This window comes from Takifugu rubripes, chromosome 20, assembly GCF_901000725.2.
Source record: "Takifugu rubripes chromosome 20, fTakRub1.2, whole genome shotgun sequence".
Taxonomy (NCBI): Eukaryota; Metazoa; Chordata; class Actinopteri; order Tetraodontiformes; family Tetraodontidae; genus Takifugu; species Takifugu rubripes.
The window spans coordinates 16863793-16885415 of record NC_042304.1 but is presented as its reverse complement, the minus strand read 5'-3'; the positions used below and the strand labels follow the sequence as shown (position 1 = coordinate 16885415).

Genomic DNA, 21623 nt, shown 5'->3' with positions numbered 1-21623 from the left:
CAGATACATAGATACACACACAGATACATAGATACACACACAGATACATAGATACACACACAGATACACACAGACGCACACAGATACACACAGATACACACACAGATACACACAGACGCACACAGATACACACAGACGCACACACACAGATCCACAGTTACACACAGATACACACACACAGATCCACAGTTACACACAGATACACACAGATACACACACACAGATACACAGATACACACAGACGCACACAGATACACACAGATCCACAGTTACACACAGATCCACAACTACACACAGATACACACACAGATCCACAGTTACACACAGATACACATTTACACACAGATCCACAGATCCACACAGATACACACACAGATACACAGCTACACACCTCACCTCAGTGCTGATGGACTGTTTCTGGACCCTTTCATCACCTCCACGCTGCCCGTGACCTTTGACCTGCACCAGTGTGCATAGCTGGACAGACCTCCAAACACCATCTGGGTCTCCAGTTCCTGGACCTGGACCCCCCAACTCCACCTTCCTGCCCAGTAGACCACAGGTGGTCCCCCCTCACCTTGGACCCCCCAGGGCTGTGTGCTCTGGGTTCTGCTCATCATCATGTTCTGCTCTGGTGGGACATCCATGTTACCATGGTGACGGCTAATTCCTCCCATTCTCTGAGCCACATGTGTGGAACCCATCAGGAGACAGGAAACACCCAGAGCGACTGAGCGCTTGAGCAGACGACAGGAAACCACCGTGTCATCATCTACCAGAACGTTCCTGCAGATCCGGGAGCTTCGGGAACACGTTCCTGCAGATCCGGGAGCTTCGGGAACACGTTCCTGCAGATCCGGGACCTTCGGGAACACGTTCCTGCAGATCCGGGAGCTTCGGGAACACGTTCCTGCAGATCCGGGAGCTTCGGGAACACGTTCCTGAACGACCCAGATTTAGCTCGTTAGCACGTACCACAGAAACTGGAGGCCATAGATAAACGCTCGGTTTGTCCGGGTGGATCTCCTCCCCCCAGAGTCTGAACAGACCAGATTTATGGAACTACAACACAAAACAGCTTTGTTCGGATTTCTGACAGGCTGTATTTACTGGTTCCTGCCTGGTTCCTGCCTGGTTCCTGCCTGGTTCCTTGCTTGTTCCTTGCTGGTTCCTGCTCCGTTGTTCTTGTATTCTGAAATAACATGAATGGGCCCCTAATCCCCCCCCCACAGTTCTCAGAGGAGGATTTGAGGAGGTGAAACAACAGCTGCAAAACTACGACAGACTCACATTTCCCCTTCCTGTCAAACCAGCTCCCCCCCCTCCCCCCCTCTCTCCCCTCTCTCTCCTCTCTCTCTGCCCCTCTCTACCTCCCTCTCTCTCCCACCTCCTGCCCCCCCCCCCCCCCCCCCCCCCCCCCCCCCAGATGTGTTGGGGCGCTCCGTTTAGAGATACCAGAGATGTTGGGGAAGCGAGAATAAGAAGCAAGACTTTATCTAAGAAGGTAAGTTAGACACACACAGAAACTCAGTAATCTGGCATTTATAGGCTCACACACACACACACACGCACACACACACACACACACACACACACACACACACACACACACACACACACACACAGTGTGGAAGTTTCGCAGTGCGATCTGAGAGGACTGATAAACCTGACAGAAAGATCCACGATGGCTGGGAGAAGAGCTGAAGATGAAGGGAAGGTTCTCCTCGTTGGAGCTCCTCCAGTTTCCTCCACAGTCCAAAATATCGATATCAGACCTGAATTTCTCCACAGTGAAAATTCTGGTCACCAGAATAAACCTGTTTGAGTTCTAGTTGTGTCACATGACGCGGAGGGTTGAGAGGTCAAGCAAGTTCTGGTGACTCAGCTGTGACGATCACCAGCGTTTTCATTGCCCTCTGAAGCTGCCGTCACCCAGACGATCAAAGCAGCGTGTGAAGCGACACCCTGGCTCCAGTTGGTCCCTTCACCCCTCCACCTCAGCAGGGTCCCACACAGGATTTTTCCCTGCATGTGTGCAGCCAGAGCACCTGAAGGCACCATGGCTGCCATCACCGTCCTGCTGCTCCTAGCTGCCACGCAGGTCTCCGGCCTGGTCCGGCTCAAATCCGGCGTGGAGGTGGCGAGGGGGCGGTCGGCGTTCGTCACAGGGCGGCAGCTCCAGATCACCGTGGGTCCTGCTGCAGACTGTAAGGTGGAGGTGGTGACGAACGAACCCGTCACCCAGAGAGTGGGGAGGCTGACGCCACAGGTGAGACGAGGCCACAGGTGAGACGAGGCCACGCCTCCTGCACAGGACGCTCAACCTTCCGTGACGGCTGGTTTGTCCACAGGTGTTCGACTGCACGTTCCCGGACGATCGAGTCAAATATGTCCACAACGGAAGCCCCCAACTGGACGAGGACACGGTGATGCTGAGAGTCTACAGGTCTGTCAGTAGCATGTTAGCATTAGCATTAGCCCGAGTCCACCTCTCTGTCCTAGATGGTTATCAAATGAAATAATTAGCATTTTGCTTTGGTTGAGGGGTTGAACGTGTGTGTTAATGTGTCGGTGCGTAGCTTCACCTCCTCAGACACGCAGATGGAGACGGTGGTCCTGCCCGTCAGGGTAGTGGACTCAGGTTCTGGCCTGGTGGTGCTGGGCAGCACCCCCCTGCTGGTCCCTCAGGCCTACGGTCTGTCCAACATCATCGACACCAAAGTGTTGAGGATCCAGACGAGGGGCGACCTGATCTGTACTGTCAGACTTCTGAACACCGACACCGGCGTCCCGAGTCTGGGTCAGCTGGTGAGGGAGGAGGAGTCCGGCGCGAGGAAGGGTAACGCTGGACACGGACAGGGAAGAGGCTTTCATGGAGGAGCAGACCCGCTGAGATGTTTGTGTTTGTGCTCCATCAGGCAGACAGACAGATTTTCACTGTCCAGGAAATAAACCGTGTCCTCATCGCACCACAGACGTCCACTTCCTGAAAACCAGCTGCCAGGAATTCCTGCACTCAGGTCTGAGGTACCAGCACCTGAGTCCGCCATCATCTGAGGTCGATTACATCCCAATCAGGGTGGAGCTGAGGGAGCGGGACACCCGGGCCCCGCTGGAGGTACAGGAAAGGGCTTTAAAGTTGCACTATGAGATGGTCTCGGTAGTTTTTGTCTGAAATTGTTAGCACCTCCCATTGCTCCGCTAGCTGCCTGGCTGACTGCACTGTGAACAAGCTGGGTCTCTGGAGACAACAGGGGGTCGTAAACATCAAAGTGGGGACAGGCTGCCCACCACAACATAAGGAACCACCTCCCAGCCAAGCAACACGATGGTTGGGGGAGGGGTGGGCTTAACGCCTGTGCAGATCTCGTCACTGAACAGTTGGAGTTAGCTCAGCCTCAATGTCAGCGCGGCGCAGCTACATTTGAGTCGTGGCGTTCATGACAGTTACAGAAACAGTTGGGGGAGGGGCCAACAAGTGAGGTCACACGAGATCCCATAGTGCACGTTAACGCCAGTTAAAGATCCAATACCAGGAGATAAACATCAGCAATTAGCAGTTCACAGACAGGAAGTGATGTCAGGGTTGTAATGTGAGTCTTAATAATAAACCTTTTTTTTTTCCACCTCCTTGCCACCTCAGGCTGAGTCGCTATGGTTACCAGTTCTAATACACGGTGCTGTGCAGAACCAGCCACCCCAGGCCACCTTCATGGCCTCCTTAATCCTGGAGGTGGACCAGTTCATCCTCACGCCGCTCACCACAGCGACTCTGGACGCCAAAGATGGCGAGACGCCGCAGGAGAGGCTGGTCTTTAATGTGACGGCGCCGCCTGTCCGCGGATACATCACCCACCTTGATGACCACACCAAGCCCATCTCCTCCTTCACCTGGCTGGACCTCCATGAGATGAAGGTGGCCTACCAGCCACCCAACAACAGCCAGCCGCAGCGCGGGAACTACGAGGTCATCTGCTCACATTTCTACTACTATATTACATCAAACTTACAATACGGCTACAACTCATTTTAACTTTTACCATCATAGTTGTTACAAATATTAAATGGGATTTTTCGTAATTTTTCATAAAAAAATGTAGAACAATAACAATTCTCACATGAGAACAAACAGTTAGCTAAGGCTGATTCAGCCGCGGCTACGTAAGGTTAGCCAACAGATTAGCTGCTACGGTAGTTAGCGGTTAGCTAACTGGGTGTAATAAAGCACAGTATGGAAATCCTAAGTGATATTTCTACCCTATAAAAGGTGGAGTTCCAGGTGATAGACGGAGCCTTTACGACCAGCGCGCCCATCACGGTGCACATCTCAGTCAGGGCAGCCGAGACAGACGCACCCCGAGTGTCCTGGAACACAGGTGGGTGCAGGTGCATCACAGGATCTCTTATCACAGAGTTGCTAATGAAAGTAGCGACTCTCATCTCAGGTTTGGATCTTTTGGAGGGACAATCCCGACCAATCACGTGGGAGCAGCTGCAGATCGTCGACAGCGACGACATTCAGGCCGTTTACCTGGTGGCCGTAGATGGACCTCGGCACGGACACCTGAGGGTCAGAGGTCAGTAATAACAATGATAATACAACTTTATTACATGACAAGCAGAACAAAGGTCCAAAAGAGATCCTTTAAATTCCTCGCTTCTACTTCTCGGGGGTCGGGGCGATTCTTCACGTCCTGTTCCGATGGTCTGTTGTGGCAGACGTGGTCTGGCATTTTCCGCCTGTTTTACCCCCATGTGTTGTCCATCAGTCAGGGAGTGGGGTGTAGCTGGGGCAGCATATGTCTAGTGGCCCTGCATGTGTTTGCTAATCAGGTGTAAAACGGGGCCAATGCCGAGTCGCCAGGGGCCACGGCGGCGTCCTCAATTGTCCACGTCTGTCCATTCCAGCCCAGCGCTTTAGGACTCCGCCCCTTTGTGAGCAGATTGGAGTGACTGATGCCTTTTCATGCCGCCGTGCACAGCGAGCAGATGCAGTGTCCCTGAACAGGTTTTCATGCTAACAGAGCAGGAGGGACGAGGGAGACGGGGACGTGAGGCGACACAAGTGCTGGTGGCCCGGGGGGGTCGAGGTGGCCTGGCTGGAGGCGTGTTTAGACCTCGCCCAAACAGGTCATGAAACAGGCCGGAAAGCCTCAGTTCCTGCGAAGATGTTTAAATGAGGAGTTAAAATCTTTCAGCTTTACTTTGATGACACTTTTAAACTCTCGATGGGGTCAACTGGTGAAAAGATGATTGTCTCGGTTTGTTTCTTATATAAGTTCTAAAATCTTTCTAAACCCCACTTTTCTCCTGAACCTGCTCTTTATGTTGTGCACATTGATCCAAAAAACTTCACTGAGCCTCCAGAAACTCCCTCCATCGTGGCCCCGCCCCTTTTCTGGGTCTTGACCCCATGAAGTGGGCCAGGGGGTTCACCTGGTGGCCCTGCCCCTTCCAGCCGCCTCAGCCAATCAGCTGCCGCGTTAGCTACACTCACGTCCCACAAGGTGTCACAACACCTGGAAGCGTTGATCCCAAACCTTCGGGTGGAACCTGGGCTGCTCCCGTCTGGGCCGACCGGTTTCTGGGTCCCTTTAATCCCAAGCGGGTTCTCTTCTTGGTTCTGTTTTCTGCTCGCCTTTCCTGCTTTTACCTCGCGCTGTAAAAACGGCCCAGATGAATGTTGTCTCGCAGTAGTTGGACGGCCGAGGAAACTTCTGTCCCACTGGGCATCGCTCCACCGTCCCCCCCTCTTCTCTGTGCCACTCTCGCTGCAGCGGGAACGGAGCCCACAAAACTTTGGCTGCGGTCGGCTCGCACGTATGTGCGGCTGTACGGACGCCATAAGTGGATCCTCCGGGTGGCGCTGCATCTCCGAGGACACCACCACTGACCCTCCACGTCGGTCTCGCTGCAGTCTCCATCCAACGCCTTCAGCCAAATGGAAGGCTGCCTGTCCTGCTACACACACACCCCCACACACACTCCTCTGATGGGCCTGTTGCCCAACGCCACCTTTGGGCCCAATTACCAAGTTGTTTCCATCGGTTGGACCAGTAGCCACGCCGCTCACGAAAATTACTAATGAGGTTCAGCTTTGCAAGCGCTCATCTCTCAATCTGTCTGCTGACCTTCTGTGTCTCTGGCACACGCAGGGAGACAGGAAGCCCCCCCCCCACCCATCCTGGCAACCAGGCGGCCACCGGGAAGGACGCCATGTTTTACCCTGCCGGTGTTCGCAGCACAAAGCCCAGCCAGCGCCACACGTTGCCTTCAGGCGCTAAACAAACTTGTTATTTCCAAGTGACAATGGGAGAGAAAACGGTGCATGTGTTGGAGACGCTAATTGAATCAAAGTGAGAAACTCTGGCTGTGAACGCCGACGCTCGCTGACAACAACACATGTAGCCCGCCGCTCACGTGACGCCGCGCCGTTAGCTTAGCACGACGTGGAAGAAAAGGCCAGCCAGCAGCAGAAAGCTGGCAGATGGACGCAGATGACGTCTGTCTTCGTGGGGGGGCCGAGCCGTCAGTTTCAGTGGAACGTTGATCCTGTTCTCCAGTCTGACCAGTGTGAACTGCCTCGCAGGTGTGAAGGCCTTCATGTTCCGTGTCCGTGACCTGAGGGAGGGCGTGGTCACTTACCACCACTCTGACAGCGACTCCACCCAGGACCACGTCGTGTTCCGCATCAGTGACGGCCAGCACAGCCTCCGCCACAGGTTCCCCATCAACATCCTGCCCAAGGACGACTCGCCGCCGTTCCTCATCAACAACGTTGCGGTTGAGGTGCAGGAGGGCGGGGCCATCCGACTGGAGGAGGCCACGCTGCTGGCCTCTGACCTGGACTCCAGTGATGACTTCATCTTGTACCAGGTGGTGTCTGGCCCTCAGGTGGGGCAGCTGATCAGGAGGAGCTCTGCTCATGAAGCAGGTGGACCAACGCTCAGAGTAACTACACCCACCAAAGAGAGCCATTACTTCAGATGTCCTGCTGAACCACTGGTTCCTGTAGGAGATCCAGTGGACCAGTTCCTACAGAGGGATCTTCTCCAGGGTTACATCTACTACCTGCACTCTGGAGACGAACGCTTTGAAGATTCCTTTGACATCACACTCGCCGACAGCCACCAACCACCAAACCTGTCGCACAGATATGTGAATGGAAATCACTCCTGCTCCTCCTCCTCCTCCTGCTCTTCCTCCTGATCCTCCTCCTCCTGCTCCTCCTCCTGCTCCTCGTCTTCCTCCTGATCCTCCTCCTCCTGCTCCTCCTCCTGCTCCTCGTCTTCCTCCTCCTCCTCCTCCTGCTCCTCCTCCTGCTCCTCCTGCTCTTCCTCCTGATCCTCCTCATGCTCCTCCTCCTCCTCCTGCTCCTCCTCCTGCTCCTCGTCTTCCTCCTCCTCCTCCTGCTCCTCCTCCTGCTCCTCCTGATCCTGGATGGATGGATGGATGGATGGATGGATGGATGACATTGTTGTTGCTGGAGGCCAGAACCTCTGACCTGCTCCTCAGGTGATCTAAACCAGCTTGTCTATCTCCAGACGGTGGTGGTCCACGTGTTCCCAGTGAAAGACCAGGTTCCTGTTGAGGTTCCTGGGAGCGTTCGCTCTGTGACAGTGAAGGAGAACGAGGTTGTTCACATTACTGAAGCTCATCTGCACTTCACTGATGGAGAGAACCCCGACGCTGATCTGACCTATGTCATCACACAGCCCTGTTTCAGCCCAGTGCATCCTGGGTAATATGAACACTGACATTCAGCTCACGTAACACTGAGATACATGAAGGAAGCTCCTAACTAGGGTGACTCTGTTTGTTTCTTTGGTTGTTGGTTGGTTGGTTGGTTGGTTGGTTGGTTGGGTGGTTGGGTGGTTGGTTGGTTGGTTGGTTGGTTGGGTGGTTGGTTGGTTGGTTGGTTGGTTGGTTGGTTGGTTGGGTGGTTGGTTGGTTGGTTGGTTGGTTGGTTGGTTGGGTGGTTGGTTGCAGGTTGATGGATGCCGGGCGCCTGTTCTACACAGACTCCAGCAGCACCCTGAGGAAAGACCACATGGTGGCACGCTTGAAGTCCTTCACACAGGTTTGAGGAGTTCAGACTTCGGGTGTATGAGCAGCATCAGTCTCCAACACTCAGACATTGACCTGTTTCTCCCAGCATGCTTTGCATCACAGGAAGGTTGCCTTCATGCCTCCCATGGAGGACATTGGGCCAGAAGAACTGCTGGTCCAGTTTGTCTTCTCCGTCAGCGACCAGCATGGAGGCACCGTCTCGGGCGTCACCTTCAACATCAGCGTCACCCCCGTGGACGATGAGGCACCAGAGGTCTGATGATGTCATCTGTGTGTGTAGAGGGTCTAGCAGAGATGAAGTCCTCCATGTTTGTACAGGGGAAGCTGAGGGGCAGGAGGGCTATGTAGTTCCACAACCTCCAGAGGTCCACTAGCAACAATTCCTGGTGTTGGTGGCATCATGAGATAAAGTCCTGCATGTGTGGACAGTCGCTGAGCTCAGTGTCTCTGGCTTCAGGACCTGGGCTTCATGTCTTTAGTATTTGTTGTAGTTCATCCAGGGTTAAAATAACATTTTTAAATGAATCCCTGTAATTCTTTTGGATGGAACTCTGAACTCCATCCATGGTTCTATACCAGGGGTGGGCAAACATTTTGATTCGTGGGCCACAATGGGTTCTAACATTTGACAAAGGGGCCGGACCAGATGGATGGATGGAGTGCTTTGGTAACCTCACCTCATTGGAGAAAAAGTACACATCTTGGGATATGGAGAAAACATGTGCTTTAATTTCAAATGAAAATGAAGAGAAGCATTACAACAAAATATCTGACTTTGGAATGAGTCTTAAAACACTTGAATGAATAAAATGTGCCTTTTTAAAAAAAATTAATAACCATTTCTATTTTAAAGCACTGAAAGTTCTGTTATCCTTCAGGATATCACCATCACTCTCCTCCTGACTGTCTCTTTTCTAGTGGGAAAACACCAGAATTGCAGTGAAAATTTAACATTAACAAGGTTTATTCATTTAATTTTTCAAGTTTGGCGGGCCGGATTAAAACGTTTAACGGGCCGCGTGTGGCCCCCGGGCCTTAGTTTGCCCATGCCTGTTCTATACACTGATGAATATTCAGTTGGACTACACCACTTCAGGAGCCCTAACATCTGTGGAGGCATGATGAAGACATGAATCTCTTCCTCTTTACCGTGGTTGGGCAACCAAACTATTTCTGTCATCCTCTGTCAGGCTTTCACCAACTTGTTGCGGGTGGAGGAGGGAGGAGAGGCGTTTGTGACTGAGGAGCATCTCCTGGTCAGGGACCGGGACACCCGGGAGGAGGTCCTGGTGGTGGAGCTTCAGAGTATTCCTCACCATGGACGGCTGGAGCTACAAGGCCAAATACTTCATCAGGGAGCTCGATTCAGCCTGCAGGACCTCCGAGGACTCCGTCTCAGGTCAGCCAAGGTGTGGGGCTTCAAAGATGGCCGCCGTGTCTCCTTCACAAGACAAAAATGAAGTCAAAGCACTTGAATCAAGTGTGAAGGACACAGTCTAAACATCAAGCTGAACTCCTGCAGAGCACCAATCACTGCTAAAGTGTTGCTTTCCTGAAATCAAAGATCTTTTTAGGTTCCATATTTCTGAATGGATTTTGGTGTAACTTCCTGTCCTGTCACATTTTAGCTAATGGCCTACAGTAGTTACCTGCTCTGCTGTGTATCGGTAACCATGACGACAGATTTCTATTTGGTCTTCTATCAGTGCTGTGGTAGCACCTCTCAAACTGCATCTGTGATTGGTCGACACGGAGGATGGTTGTTTTGTTGCAGGTACATCCACGATGACTCCGAGACTACCGAGGACGAGGTGGATCTGAAGGTCACGGACGGCGTTAACTCTGCAGCTGTGGTCCTGCTCATACAGGTGGGTCTAAGGGTGGTTTCAGCTGGGTCTAAGGGTGGTTTCAGCTGGGTCAAAGGGTGGTTTCAGCTGGGTCTAAGGGTGGTTTCAGCTGGGTCAAAGGGTGGTTTCAGCTGGGTCTAAGGGTGGTTTCAGCTGGGTCTCAGGGTGGTTTCAGCTGGGTCTAAGGGTGGTTTCAGCTGGGTCTCAGGGTGGTTTCAGTTGGGTCTAAGGGTGGTTTCAGCTGGGTCTCAGGGTGGTTTCAGCTGGGTCTAAGGGTGGTTTCAGCTGGGTCTAAGGGTGGTTTCAGTTGGGTCTAAGGGTGGTTTCAGTTGGGTCTAAGGGTGGTCCTGGGCACAGTAGAAATTCCTGCTAATAAATAATTTCATTATCAAAATTTTAAAAATGTATCTCTTCTCACCTCTGCAGGTTCTACCAATGAACGACGAACCCCCTCAGCTAGGGGGAGGTCTGCGTGGAGAGCTGAGTGTTGAGGAGGGGGGTCGAGTCCAGGTGACGGTGGAGTACCTGTCAGCTACCGACAGGGACAGTGACGACTCCAGACTGACCTACATGCTGGCCCGAAGTCCAGGTGAAGGGCAGCTGCAGAGGGGCGGACAGGTGGTGGACAGGTTCTCCCAGCAGGACCTGATGCAGGGTCTGGTCTTCTACGTCCACACAGGTGAGCGCGCAGAAGCATCACAGATGAACAACCAGAACCGAATCCTGATCCACCCAACGGTTTTGTCTCAGGAGGAGAGATTGGACCTGAGTCCATCTGTGACACCGTCACAGTAATCATCTCTGATGGTGAGACAGGAGAAACAGACAGCTGTTGCCATGGAGACGCTCCACCACCACCCGTACCTTTGCATGGAACACTTCCTGTGTATGACCTCAACATCACGATACTTCCTGTAAACAACCAAATTCCCTCCGTCGTTCTGGGTAATTTCATTTGCATTTGTGTATTTTGTCTTCTGTTTGATCCTGAATCATTTTAATCTAAATCATCACAGCAGTGGATTAAATATTCGTATGAGGAGAATCTGTTACCCCCGGGGTCACGAGGTCACAAGGTCACGAGGTCATGGCTGCTCCTGCATCGTCACCTTCAGCGAATCTGTAGCAAAAATAACTTGTTGTGTAGAAAAGTGAGGGACAGTTGAAGATTCTGAGTCCAACACACACACACACACACACACACACACACACACACACACACACACACACACACACACACACACAGGAAGGGCTTCTCACTGGTGGAATCAGAGCCAAAAAGCAGGATTTGCGGAGCTCCTGCAGTTATCAGTGAGACCACAGAACACTGGCAGGATCCAGTTTTTGACTTGATGATTCCGAGCTGAAGAAATTTGTTGCTCTATCAAGGTTATGAACGGTTCCTCTCCTCAGATGTTCGGTTCCTCTCCTCAGATGTTCGGTTCCTCTCCTCACTCTGTGGTTTCAGCACACGGGTGAAGGTGGCTAAGCTAACCTCGTTCTAGAACAGCCAGTCTCACCCTTGTGGGAGGGTAGGAGCGCTCTCTGCTGCTGCCCCCACGCTCTGAAACGATCAAATGATTCAAAACCTTGGTCGGAAATCAAAACTATGAAGAAGAATTTAATTCATTCAAAAATGTACATTTTGGCTTCACGTTCCACATAGAACAACTGGTCGAATCACATTGAGCATCACATTTAGCATCACAATGCTCAGGCCGAGCTAATGAGGTTTAGCTACCACATGTGTAAAGTTAAATCTGCCTATTGTCTCCTAAACCTATATAAACACACGCTTGGGCAGGATTATGGTGTGTGTGTGTGTGTGTGTGTGTGTATGTGTCCACATTGTTTCTTCTAATTAATTAGCCATGTATAATGCCAGTAAAAGCATTAGCATAAGCAAACTCCAACAAGAGAAAATCAGGTTCTCTGATTATGGAAGGATGTTTGTTTATCAGCATCATCCAGAGCTGTCCATCATTCACATTCACACACACACACACACACACACACACACACACAGCAGGACTCTCTGCAGCACTCTCACCTTCCTGTCATCATATCTGCAGGGGAGTCTGTGTTGGTGGTGGATGAGGGCTCCTCTGTCAGTCTCTGTGGGGGGGTGTTGGGGGCCACAGACCGTGACAGCGCCCCTGACCACCTGACATTCCACCTGGAGACTCCGCCTCTGCATGGATTCCTGGAAAACATGCAGCCATCAGCTGGCTCAGAGAAGAGCAACGCTGGAGTCCGTCTGGGTGTGTGTGTGTGTGTTTCGGGTTTCTTGGGGGGGTGTCAGGTAAGAAAACACCTGACCTTTTTTTCTTCCCAGAATCCTTCAGTCTTGTCCACCTCACCTCTTGTTTAATCAACTACACCCAATCGGAGTGTAAAGGGGTGGAGCCAACGGTGGACCAGCTGACCTTGAGCGTGAGTGATGGGCGCCATCGCTCCCCCCCCGTTACCTTCTACATCATCATCAATCCCACCAATGATGAGATGCCATCACTGCTTTTCCAAGACTTCAACGTATGTTTACCGTGTTTTCCTCTCAACAACGGTGCTTTCTGATGTTGACGCAGTCGTGAAAGTGTGACGTGGCCCCTGCAGGTGAAAGAGGGCGGGGTCAGGGACCTGACGCTGGCTCTACTAAATGCCTGGGACCTTGATGCTCCCCCAGATGTCCTGACCTTCACCGTGCTGGAACCACCAGCTCACGGAAGCCTGGTGAACAAAACTGGTGAAATAGAGATGAAGCACGACAGAGAGAAAGGGGCGGAGCTTCGACTGAGGAGCCCCCACATCACCTCCTTCACTCTGCAGGAGCTCCAACAAGGTGAGGAGAGGAGAGGAGAGGAGAGGAGAGGAGAGGAGAGGAGAGGAGAGGAGAGGAGAGTTCACTGTTACCTGTTCACTTTTACCTGTTACCTGATACTGTTCGCTCTTACCTATTCGCTGTTACCTGTTCGTTGTTTACTGTTAACTGTTCGATGTTCGCTGTTTCCTGCTACCTGTTCGGTGTTACCTGTTACCTGTTACCTTTTAACTGTTCGCTTTTACCTTTTCGATGTTCGCTGTTACCTGATTGCTGGTACTTGTTCGGTGTTACCTGTTCACTTTTACCTGTTTCCTGTTATCTGTTACCTGTTCGCTCTTACCTCTTTGCTGTTCGCTGTTACCTGTTCGCTGTTACCTGTTCGCTCTTACCTGTTCGCTGTTACCTGTTCGCTCTTACCTGTTCGCTGTATACTGTTAACTGTTTGCTGTTCGCTGTTACCTGTTCGCTGTTACCAGTTTGCTGTTCGCTCTTACCTGTTCGCTCTTACCTGTTCGCTGTTACCTGTTTGCTGTTACCTGTTTGCTGTTCGCTCTTACCTGTTACCTGTTCACTGGTACCTGGTTGGTTGTCACTCAGACTTCTCACCTCCCCCTCTACCTGCAGGAGCAGCATTTAGGGGCGGGCCGATCTCTGAGAGGGCTGAGCCTCTGGCACACCTGCAGCTCGTTCTGCCTAAATCAGCCTCCTACTTAAGCTCTCCCCTCTTTGTCTCCGGTGCCAGATTGGTGCACTTGCTGCAGCACCTAGCTCCAGTCCTCAGAGATCTCCAGCCCTTCGCCTCGCGCTATCCCTCGCTAATCTCCAGAGTTGTAAGTCTGTCGAGTGCCTTGTCACTGTTTTTCGTTTTTTCTTTTTCCCAACGGTTTTCTCCCATTTCTTGGTGATTTTAGTTCATTGTTTCTGTCGCTACTTTCCTAGAGTTTTTGTTGTTGCTTCAATCAATCCTTCGTTGTGAGGACTGTCTCCCCTTGCATTGTTGTTGGCAAAAAAGGACCTTTTGCTTTTCATTCTGCATCTGGGTCCTGGCCTCCTTAATTCGCACGTAACATCGCTGTTACCTGTTCGCTGTTTGCTGTTACCTGTTTGCTGTTCGTTGGTCGCTGTTACCTGTTATCTTTTTCCTGTTCGATGTTACTTGTTTGATGTTCGTTGTTTCCTGCTCGCCGTTGGCTGTTACCTTATACCTGTTGGCTGTTCGCTTTTACCTTTTCGCTGTTACTTTTTCAGCGTTTGCTGTTACTTTTTTGCTGTTCACTATTTGCTTTTACCTGTTCACTGTATCTTGTTCACTGTTCGCTTTTACCTGTTTGTGACTTGTTGCTGTTCACTGTTTGCCGTTACCTGTTTGCTGTTCGATGTTACCTGATACCTGTTTGCTGTTATTAACTGTTGTTGCTCGTACGCTGTTAGCTGTAACTTGTACGCTGTTGTTCACTGTTGTCTGCTACTTGTAAGCTGCTACTTTTTCACTGTACGCTGTTACTTGTTCGCTGTTGTTTCACTGTTGCCTATTTGCCGTTACCTGTTACTTGTTCGCTATTACTTGTACACTGTTCGCTGCTACTCGTTCGCTGGTCACTGTTACTTGTTCACTGTTACTCGTACACTGGTCACTGTTACTTGTTCATTGTTTGCTGTTACTTGTACGCTGTTACTTGTTCGATGTTACTCGTACGCTGTTCGCTGTTGGTTGTACGCTGTTGGTTGTTAGTTGTTCACTGTTACTTGTACGCTGTTTGCTGTTACTTGTACACTGTTACTTGTTTACTGTTAGTTGTTCGCTGTTTGCCGTTACCTGTTCGCTGGTAGTTGTACATTGTTCACTGTTACTTGTACACTGACTATTCGCTGTTACTTGTTTGCTGTTACCTGTTCGCTGGTAGTTGTACGCTGTTTGCTGGTAGTTGTTCGCTGGTAGTTGTTTGCTGGTAGTTGTTTGCTGTTACTTGTACGCTGTTAGCTGTTACTTGTTTGCTGTTACCTGTTTGCTGTTACTTGTTCACTGCTACTTGTTCGCTGTTACTCATTTGCTGTTACTTGTACGCTGTTAGTTGTTCACTGTTACTCGTACGCTGTTCGCTGTTACTCGTACGCTGTTTGCTGTTACTTGTACGCTGTTAGTTGTTCACTGTTACTTGTACGCTGTTTGCTGTTCGCTGTTACTTGTACACTGTTCGCTGTTACTTGTATGCTTTTCACTGTTACCTGTTTGCTGTTAGTTGTTCGCTGTTAGCCGTTCGCTGTTGCTTTTACCTGTTCGCTGTTACTTGTTTACTGTTACTTGTTCGCTGTTAGTTTTTCGCTGGTCGCTGTTAGCCGTTACCTATTACCTGTTCGCTGGTAGTTGTACGTTGTTCACTGTTACTTGTACACTGACTATTCGCTGTTACTTGTTCGCTGTTACCTGTTCGCTGTTGGTTGTACGCTGTTTGCTGGTAGTTGTTTGCTGGTAGTTGTTTGCTGGTAGTTGTTTGCTGGTAGTTGTTCGCTGGTAGTTGTTTGCTGGTAGTTTGCTGTTACTTGTACACTGTTTGCTGTTAGTTGTACGCTTTTACCTGTTCACTGTTACTTGTACGCTGTTACCTGTTGGTTGTACGCTGTTTGCTGTTACTTGTACACTGTTCGCTGTTACTTGTTCGCTGTTACTTGTTCACTGCTACTTGTACGCTGTTCGCTGTTACTTGTATGCTGTTAGTTGTACGCTTTTACCTTTTCGCTGATTACTGTTACCTGTACACTGTTACTTATACGCTGTTCACTGCTACTTGTTCGCTGTTACTCGTACGTTGGTCACTGTTACTTGTTCACTGTTACTCGTACGTTGGTCACTGTTACTTGTTCACTGTTCATTGTTTGCTGTTACTTTTACGCTGTTCGCTGTTACTTGTACACTGACTATTCGCTGTTACTTGTACGCTGTTAGTTGTTCACTGTTACTTGTACGCTGACTATTCGCTGTTACCTGCTCACTGCTACTTGTACGCTGTTAGTTGTTTGCTGTTGTTCGCTGCTACTTATACGTTGTTAGTTGTACGCTTTTACCTGTTCACTGTTACTTGTTCACTGTTCACTGCTACTTGTACGCTGTTAGCTGTTACTTGTATGCTGTTAGTTGTACGCTTTTACCTTTTCGCTGATTACTGTTACCTGTACACTGTTACTTGTTCGCTGTTCATTGTTTGCTGTTACTCGTACGCTGTTCGCTGTTACTCGTACGCTGTTACTCGTACGCTGTTACCTGTTACTTGTTCACTGACTATTCGCTGTTACTTGTACGCTGTTACTTGTTCACTGACTATTCGCTGTTACTTGTACGCTGTTAGTTGTTCACTGTTACTTGTACGCTGTTCGCTGTTACTTGTACACTGACTATTCGCTGTTACCGTATTGGCCCGAATATAAGACGGTGTTTTTTGCGTTGAAACAAGACTGAAAAAGTGGGGGTCGTCTTACATTCGCGGTCTAGACATTATACCCATTCACAACGCTAGATGGCGCCAGATACATTTAAAGCGAATGCTGAACTTAACGTCCCAGGCCAAAGCGAACCCCTCTCACGAAGAAGAAAAATAAAAAATAGCGGTAAGAAAGAAAAGAGAAGAAAATAAGAGAAGAGATAACAGAAAATAGAGAAATGTAGCGACAATCTGGAGAAAAGTGGGTCGAAGATATAATCATTTGTTTCAGATGTACTGTAATTTCTGTATAAAAATTAAATTTGGTGTCCAAAAAGTCGTTTTTCAAACTTGAGTCTTGAAAAAGAGGGGGTCGTCTTATAATCAGGGTCGTCTTATATTCGGGCCAATACGGTACTTGTTTGCTGTTCGCTGTTACTTGTTCACTGTTACTCGTACGCTGTTCGCTGTTACTTGTTCGCTGCTACTTGCACGCTGTGAGTTGTTTGCTGTTGTTCGCTGTTACTTGTACGCTGTTACCTGTACACTGACTATTCGCTGTTACTTGTACGCTGACTATTCGCTGTTACCTGTTCACTGTTAGCTGTTCGCTGCTACTTGTACGCTGTTAGCTGTTCGCTGTTAGTTGTACGCTTTTACCTTTTCGCTGATTACTGTTACCTGTTCGCTGTTACTTGTTCGCTGTTCATTGTTTGCTTTTACTCGTACGCTGTTCGCTGTTACTCGTACGCTGTTCACTGTTACTTGTACGCTGTTACTCGTACGCTGTTACCTGTTCGCTGTTACTTGTTCACTGACTATTCGCTGTTACTTGTACGCTGTTAGTTGTTCACTGTTACTTGTACGCTGTTCACTGTTACTTGTACGCTGTTCGCTGTTACTTGTTCGTTGTTACTTGTTCAGTTACTCGTACGCTGTTCGCTGTTACTTGTTCACTGCTACTTGTACGCTGTTAGCTGTTCGCTGTTACTTGTTCGCTGTTAGTTGTACGCTGTTAGTTGTACGCTGACTATTCGCTGTTACCTGTTTGCTGTTACCTGTTCGCTGTTACTTGTACACTGTTAGTTGTAAGCTGTTACTTTTTCACTGTTCGCTGTTACTTGTATGCTTTTCACTGTTACCTGTTCGCCGTTACCTGTTTGCTGTTCACTGGTCACTGTTACCTGTTTGCTCTTAGTTGTACGCTGTTCGCTGTTACTTGTACGCTTTTCGCTGGTCACTGTTACCTGTTCGCTGTTACTCCTACGCTGCTTGCTGTTAACTGTTTGCTGTTACTAGTTCACTGTTACTTATACGCTGTTTGCTGCTACTTGTTCGCTGCTAGTTGTTCGCTGTTACTTGTACACTGACTGTTCGCTGTTACTTGTTCGCTGTTACTCGTACACTGTTTGCTGTTCGCTATTACTTGTACACTGTTACTTGTTTACTGTTACTTGTTCGCTGTTTTTCGCTGGTCGCTGTTACCTGTTTGCCGTTACCTGTTAGTTGTTCGCTGGTAGTTGTTCGCTGGTATTTGTACGCTGTTTGCTGTTACTTGTACGCTGACTATTCGCTGTTACCTGTTCGCTGTTAGTTGTAGGCTGTTACTTTTTCACTGTTCGCTGTTACTTGTATGCTTTTCACTGTTACCTGTTTGCTGTTCACTGGTCACTGTTACCTGTTCGCTGTTACTTATACGCTGTTCACTTTTACCTGTTTGCTATTACTTGTACACTGTTCGTTGTTCACTGTTCACTGTTACTTGTATGCTGTTTGCTGTTAGTTGTAAGCTGTTACTTTTTCCACTGTTCGCTGTTACTCGTACGCTGTTCGCTGTTAGTTGTTTGCTGTTACTTGTACGCTGCTACTTGTACGCTGTTCGCTGTCAGTTGTTCGCTGTTAGTTGTACGCTGTTAGTTGTAAGCTGTTACTTTTTCACTGTTCGCTGTTACTTGTACGCTGTTACTTGTTCGCTGTTACTCGTACGCTGTTCGCTGTTAGTTGTTTGCTGTTACTTGTACGCTGCTACTTGTACGCTGTTCGCTGTCAGTTGTTCGCTGTTAGTTGTACGCTGTTCGCTGTCAGTTGTTCGCTGTTAGTGGTACGCTTAGTTGTGTGCTTTTCACTGTTGCCTATTCGCCGTTACCTGTTTGTACGCTGTTAGTTGTACGCTGTTAGTTGTATGCTTTTCACTGTTGCCTATTCGCCGTTACCTGTTTGTTGTTCGCTGTCATTTGTACGGTGTTTGCTGTTACTTGTTCGCTTTTACCTGTTCGCTATTACTTGTACACTGTTCGCTGTTACTTGTATGCTGTTCGCTGTTACTTGTATGCTGGTCACTGTTACTTGTTCATTGTTACTTGTTCCCTGTTACTCGTACGTTATTCACTGTTACTTGTTCACTGTTACTCGTACGCTGTTACCTTTACGCTGTTTGCTTTTACCTATTCGCTGTTACTTGTACGCTGTTCGCTGTTACTTGTTTACTGTTACTTGTTCGCTGTTAGTTTTTCGCTGGTCGCTGTTACCTGTTCGCTGTTACCTATTACCTGTTCGCTGGTAGTTGTTCGCTGGTAGTTGTACGTTGTTCGCTGTTACTTGTTCACTGTTCATTGTTTGCTGTTACTTTTACGCTGTTTGCTTTTACCTATTCGCTGTTACTTGTACGCTGTTCACTGCTACTTGTTCACTGTTACTCGTACGCTGCTGTTACTTGTATGCTTTTCACTGTTACCTGTTTGCTGTTAGTTGTACGCTGTTAGCTGTTCGCTGTTACTTATACGCTGTTCGCTTTTACCTGTTCGCTATTACTTGTACACTGTTACTTGTTTACTGTTACTTGTTCGCTGTTAGTTTTTCGCTGGTCGCTGTTACCTGTTTGCCGTTACCTATTACCTGTTCGCTGGTAGTTGTTTGCTGGTAGTTGTTCGCTGTTAGTTGTACGCTGTTCGCTGTCAGTTGTACGCTGTCAGTTGTACGCTGTTCGCTGTTAGTGGTACGCTTAGTTGTGTGCTTTTCACTGTTGCCTATTCGCCGTTACCTGTTTGTACACTGTTAGTTGTACGCTGTTAGTTGTATGCTTTTCACTGTTGCCTATTCGCCGTTACCTGTTTGTTGTTCGGTGTTTGCTGTTACTTGTTCGCTTTTACCTGTTCGCTATTACTTGTACACTGTTCGCTGTTACTTGTACGCTTTTCGCTGTTACTCGTACGCTGTTCGCTGTTACTTGTTCACTGTTACTTGTTCATTGTTACTTGTACGCTGGTCACTGTTACTTGTTCACTGTTCATTGTTTGCTGTTACTTTTACGCTGTTTGCTTTTACCTATTCGCTATTACTTGTACGCTGTTCGCTGTTACTTGTTTACTGTTACTTGTTCGCTGTTAGTTTTTCGCTGGTCGCTGTTACCTGCTCGCTGTTACCTATTACCTGTTCGCTGGTAGTTGTACGTTGTTCGCTGTTACTTGTACACTGACTATTTGCTGTTACTCGTACGCTGTTACCTGTTCACTGTTACTTGTTCACTGTTACTTGTTCGCTGTTACTCGTACGCTGCTACTTGTTCGCTGTTAGTTGTTTGCTGTTGTTCACTGCTACTTATACGTTGTTAGTTGTACGCTTTTACTTGTTCACTGTTTGCTGCTACTTGTTCGCTGTTCCTTGTTCACTGTTACTTGTTCACTGTTACTCGTACGTTGTTCACTGTTACTTGTTCACTGTTACTCGTACGTTGGTCACTGTTACTTGTTCACTGTTCATTGTTTGCTGTTACTTGTACGCTGTTACTTGTACGCTGTTCGCTGTTACTTGTACGCTGTACGCTGTTACCTGTTCGTTGTTACCTGTTCGCTGTTACTTGTATGCTGTTCGCTGTTACTTGTACGCTGTTCGCTGTTACTTGTACGCTGTTCACTGTTACTTGTACACTGACTATTCGCTGTTACCTGATTACTGTTACCTGTACACTGTTACTTATACGCTGTTCGCTGTTACTCGTATGCTGTTTGCTGTTACTTGTACGCTGTTACTTGTATGCTTTTCACTGTTACCTGTTTGCTGTTAGTTGTACGCTGTTAGCTGTTCGCTGTTACTTATACGCTGTTCGCTTTTACCTGTTCGCTATTACTTGTACACTGTTACTTGTTTACTGTTACTTGTTCGCTGGTCGCTGTTACCTGTTTGCCGTTACCTATTACCTGTTCGCTGGTAGTTGTTTGCTGGTAGTTGTTCGCTGGTATTTGTACGTTGTTCGCTGTTACTTGTATACTGACTATTCGCTGTTACTTGTTCGCTGTTGCCTGTTCGCTGTTACTCGTACGCTGTTCGCTGTTACTTGTTCGCTGTTAGCTGTTCGCTGTTACTTGTATGCTGTTAGTTGTACGCTTTTACCTTTTCGCTGATTACTGTTACCTGTACACTGTTACTTATACGCTGTTCGCTGTTCCTTGTACGCTGTTCGCTTTTACTTGTACACTGACTATTCGCTGTTACTTGTACACTGACTATTCACTGTTACTTGTACGCTGTTAGTTGTTCACTGTTACTCGTACGCTGTTACTCGTACGCTGTTTGCTGTTACTTGTTCGCTGTTAGCTGTTCGCTGTTAGTTGTACGCTTTTACCTTTTCGCTGATTACTGTTACCTGTACACTGTTACTTATACGCTGTTCGCTGTTCCTTGTTCGCTGTTCCTTGTACGCTGTTCGCTTTTACTTGTACACTGACTATTCGCTGTTACTTGTACACTGACTATTCGCTGTTACTTGTACGCTGTTAGTTGTTCGCTGTTACTCGTACGCTGTTTGCTGTTACTTGTACGCTGTTACTTGTATGCTTTTCACTGTTACCTGTTTGCTGTTACTTGTACGCTGTTAGTTGTTCACTGTTACTTGTACGCTGTTCGCTGTTACTTGTATCCTTTCACTGTTACCTGTTTGCTGTTAGTTGTACACTGTTACTTGTTTACTGTTACTTGTTCGCTGTTAGTTTTTCGCTGTTACCTGTTTGCCGTTACCTATTACCTGTTCGCTGGTAGTTGTTCGCTGGTATTTGTACGTTGTTCGCTGTTACTTGTACACTGACTATTCGCTGTTACCTGTTCACTGCTACTCGTACGCTGTTCGCTGCTACTTGTTCGCTGCTACTTGTTCGCTGCTACTTGTTTGCTGTTGTTCGCTGCTACTTGTTTGCTGTTGTTCGCTGCTACTTATACGTTGTTAATTGTACGCTGTTAGCTGTTCGCTGTTACTTGTATGCTGTTATTTGTACGCTTTTACCTTTTCGCTGATTACTGTTCCCTCTACACTGTTACTTATACGCTGTTCGCTGTTCCTTGTTCGCTGTTCCTTGTACACTTTTCGCTTTTACTTGTACACTGACTTTTCGCTGTTACTTGTTTGCTCTTCGCTGTTACTTGTACACTTGTTGTTCGCTGTTACTTGTACACTGTTCACTGTTGTCCGCTGTTACT

At 48.6% G+C, this 21623-nt stretch overlaps 1 protein-coding gene and 1 long non-coding RNA gene across 4 annotated transcripts in view; one reads left to right on the top strand and one right to left on the bottom strand.

Moving 5' to 3' along the window:
- Positions 1–2004: 2004 nt before the first annotated feature.
- Positions 2005–21623, top strand: part of frem1b (Fras1 related extracellular matrix 1b) — a 33798-nt gene continuing 14179 nt past the window's right edge. The window contains exons 1-18 of the mRNA XM_029828076.1: positions 2005–2269; positions 2352–2446; positions 2580–2839; positions 2919–3118; positions 3644–3967; positions 4268–4376; positions 4446–4577; positions 6590–7158; positions 7545–7741; positions 7990–8080; positions 8156–8323; positions 9261–9469; positions 9845–9938; positions 10344–10596; positions 10668–10862; positions 11990–12178; positions 12253–12449; positions 12531–12756. Coding sequence (XP_029683936.1) covers positions 2030–2269; positions 2352–2446; positions 2580–2839; positions 2919–3118; positions 3644–3967; positions 4268–4376; positions 4446–4577; positions 6590–7158; positions 7545–7741; positions 7990–8080; positions 8156–8323; positions 9261–9469; positions 9845–9938; positions 10344–10596; positions 10668–10862; positions 11990–12178; positions 12253–12449; positions 12531–12756 — 3748 coding nt within the window. The 5' untranslated portion in view covers positions 2005–2029. The remainder of the gene's footprint in view (positions 2270–2351; positions 2447–2579; positions 2840–2918; positions 3119–3643; positions 3968–4267; positions 4377–4445; positions 4578–6589; positions 7159–7544; positions 7742–7989; positions 8081–8155; positions 8324–9260; positions 9470–9844; positions 9939–10343; positions 10597–10667; positions 10863–11989; positions 12179–12252; positions 12450–12530; positions 12757–21623) is intronic.
- LOC115247203 (uncharacterized) lies at positions 10073–12638 on the bottom strand. Of its 3 annotated transcripts, XR_003886264.1 has the most exons (7): positions 12460–12638; positions 11968–12120; positions 11178–11481; positions 10971–11037; positions 10782–10829; positions 10336–10718; positions 10073–10264 (listed from the first exon to the last, which is right to left on the bottom strand). It is a non-coding gene; the product is annotated as an uncharacterized lncRNA (long non-coding RNA). The 3 variants fall into 3 exon arrangements; XR_003886263.1 differs by having other exon boundaries at positions 10336–10829; XR_003886265.1 differs by lacking the exon at positions 10782–10829.